This window comes from Camarhynchus parvulus, chromosome 11 (genome assembly GCF_901933205.1).
Source record: "Camarhynchus parvulus chromosome 11, STF_HiC, whole genome shotgun sequence".
In the NCBI taxonomy this organism is placed as follows: domain Eukaryota; kingdom Metazoa; phylum Chordata; class Aves; order Passeriformes; family Thraupidae; genus Camarhynchus; species Camarhynchus parvulus.
The window spans coordinates 8171378-8174372 of NC_044581.1; the positions used below are offsets into that span (position 1 = coordinate 8171378).

The 2995-nt window shown below is 56.2% G+C and overlaps 1 protein-coding gene across 1 annotated transcript; it reads right to left on the bottom strand.

Moving 5' to 3' along the window:
• Positions 1–420: 420 nt before the first annotated feature.
• On the bottom strand, positions 421–1844 carry LOC115907959 (metallothionein-1). Its single transcript, XM_030956202.1, has 3 exons — positions 1672–1844; positions 1264–1329; positions 421–686 (listed from the first exon to the last, which is right to left on the bottom strand). Exons 1-3 carry the CDS (start codon positions 1700–1702, stop codon positions 457–459), a joined length of 327 nt encoding a protein of 108 aa, XP_030812062.1. The 5' UTR covers positions 1703–1844; the 3' UTR covers positions 421–456.
• Positions 1845–2995: the final 1151 nt, after the last annotated feature.

Here is a 2995-nt window from a genome sequence, read left to right on the forward strand (position 1 = left end):
GCAATGTGGTTCTACCAGCCTGTTCAACTAAACTGCCAGGAGGAAAACTAAACCTGTTTCTCTGCCACCCCACCTGCCGTGGAAATATTCCCCCTGGAAATGGGCAGGGCTGGGGTGCTTATTACAGTGAAAGCTTGTAATAACGAGCTGCTCATTAGCCCCGAGGATCTCTGGTTGGAGGAGACAGCATGGGATTTGCCCCTGGGTAACAAGAGGGTGGTGGGGAGTGGAAAATTCCCTTATTGTGTAGGGAAAGTGTTAAAACAAGAGTCAGAACTACTGGTAAGGAGCGCAGAGCCAAGAGTAGAAGACAGGAGCTAAAACAAGACACAGGCTCTTTGCCATGACCTCCCACACACACTGTCCTCCCGCTCCCCAGGGAAACTGCCGCACCCAACAGAAGTGCCAAGTTCCTCGTGCACCTTTATATACATATCACTTTATTTAGGTAGCTTATTACATGTCAAAGTGACAAACACTAAAGAAATCTGAACACATATATAAAAAAAGACAACCAACATACACAATAAGGTTATTCTTCTTTGTCCCCCCCAGATGTGCATCACCCCCAGATGTGCAGCCAGGGGTCCCCCATTTGCAGCAGCTGCACTTGGCGGAGGGGGGCCCCTTGCAGACGCAGCCCTGTGCACACTTGGCACATCCAGCTGGGCAGCAGGAGCAGCAGCCTGTGCGAGAGACAAAAAAAGAATTAAGGACATTCTCAGGAAGTCAGGCTGGGGCTCGGGGTGTCACGCTGTTTTGGAGACCTCCCATGTATTCATTGATGTTGTTCCCTTTTAGCAGCATCCCTGCTCCTGGCAGTGTCTTCCAAGGTGTTTGCGCAGGCAGGGCTGGCACTGGAGAGGCAGGGGGAGTGTGTGGTACTCCCGGGGGTTCACCAGGATTCCCCCAGTCCCTCTCTTTGATACCCTCATGGCACACAGCTCTGCTGTGGGTGACAGCATCAGGAGCACCCAGAAGAAGTCCCAGTGCCAGTTTCCTCCCCAGCATGTCCTTGTGCTGAGCCTGAGGTGCTATTGAGGGGAATGCTCAGGTTTAGGGGGTACTGAGCGACTTGTATTGCCTGGAGAGGGGGAGGGATTCACACTGTGCTCCTTTGGGGGCCAAAAAACCTTATGTGAGGAATAAACTTGCCACTGGCAATGCTAAGACTGATTTGATTCAGTGCGTACACGGATGTGTAGTGAAAACCCTCTGAGTGTTTCTGCTCCTCACCCCAGGGGGCTCAGGGATCCCTCTTACCTTTTTTGCACGATGTGCATTTGCAGTTTTTGCATTTACAGTTGTCCCCGCAGGTGCAGGTGCCACCTAAAACAGGGAGAAACGGAGAAAAAGAGGTTGAGAAGAGGTGGTGGGAGGGGATGTCAACAACCCAGAGATCCGCGGGGATCAGCACTGCCTGCCCTCCGAGCATCCTCTGATGCTTCAGCCTCGCTCAGAGGGGAGGTCATGGCACTCCCAGCCGCTTTCCAGTGAGATGCTCCCAGTGCGACACCGCAGTGCTGGGATACGACTTCAGCTGCTGGCCCAGCCCGTACGAGACAGAACACCGGGAATGGCGGAGGAGGCCGGCGAGCGGGAGTGTCGGTGTTCCCGCCGGGATGCTGCGGCTCCCGCTGCCCCCCGGGATGGAAGGAAACGCTGCCTTACCTGTGGCACAAGGGCAATCCTGAGAGTCCATGTCTAGCTGGGCTGGGTGCCTGCTGTCGGACGCGTTGGGCGACGGGAGGAAGCTTTGGCAGGACTCGCAGCCGCCTCCTATTTATCCTTGGGCAGCTGAGAGCGAGTGCAAAACCTCCGCCCCTGCAGCCTGCGCACGGCTCAGCCCGGCGCTGCCCCGGGCGCTGCTGATTCACTGCCGGGCGGCGCAGCGTGACCCGGGGCTCCCCGGCAGAGCGAGGGCTGGGGGGGACCACCCCTCTCTGCTGAGGTGTCGGAAGGGGTGCAGAGAACGGCCACATCTCATCACACGGATGACACCTGTCTCAGGAGTGCTGCTGCACTGGGGGCTGAGGGTCTGCGCCCAGGGAGCCCCACAATCCAGCCCTTGACTGATTGATTGATTGATTGATTGATTGATTGATTGATTGATTGATGTCAAAATCAATCTGCCAATCTGACTTGGGGGATACATTAATCCAGGAAGTGCCACCACTGCTTGGAAATCTCTGTCCCCTCCTCTCAGAGCTGGCGCAGTGGGGTGATGGGGAGCTGGCACCATGAGGTGACAGGGATTCAGACCCTGCTTGAGACCCTGTCCTCTGGTTCCTACACCCTCCCTGCAAGCAGGAGCAGCAACAAGCTGGACTGGCCTGGCCAGAGCCTGCCATGCCCTCCCTGTGCCCCAGGACAGCGGCACCTACGTCCCCTTGGCGCCGTGCATGGCACCTCAGGGCCCTGTCTCCTTCCCAGCTGGGCGCTCCATCCCACTCTTCTGAATTAATTTCCATGTGTCATTAACTGGGTGTGCAGGGGAGGAGGGTGGCAGGCGAGCTGCCATCACCCTGGTCAACTCCTCCAGCGGGTTTTACCCACCCACTCAGAAGCGCAGTGAGGGTTTGGGGTGGAAGGCAAAAAAAAAAAAGATGCTTGCTGAGATTTTTGGTGTGGGGACAGTCTGCTTCATGTGCAGGAGGCACTGCCAGCTGTGGAGCATCCTTCCTCATCACTCCTGTGTTTCTGTGTGCTCCTTGGTGTCAGTGACACCCCATCCCAGCTGCCCCTTGCTCTGAGACTCCTTTTCCTTGGGGTTTTATCCCAGCTGGGTTTTGACTGCAGTACCTGGCTGAGGCAGTTTGTCCATGCTAATCCAGCTGAAACAGCGGCCTGGGGAGTATTTTTACCACTCAGCTGTCTGGGCTTGTTGGGAGCTGGTTGGGTGACCTGATGGGGAGCATTGCCAGCACCCCGACTCAGCGTCTCCTCCAGCCTCTCCAGGCCAGTGTGGGAAATCTGTATGGAAAAGCCTAAGAAA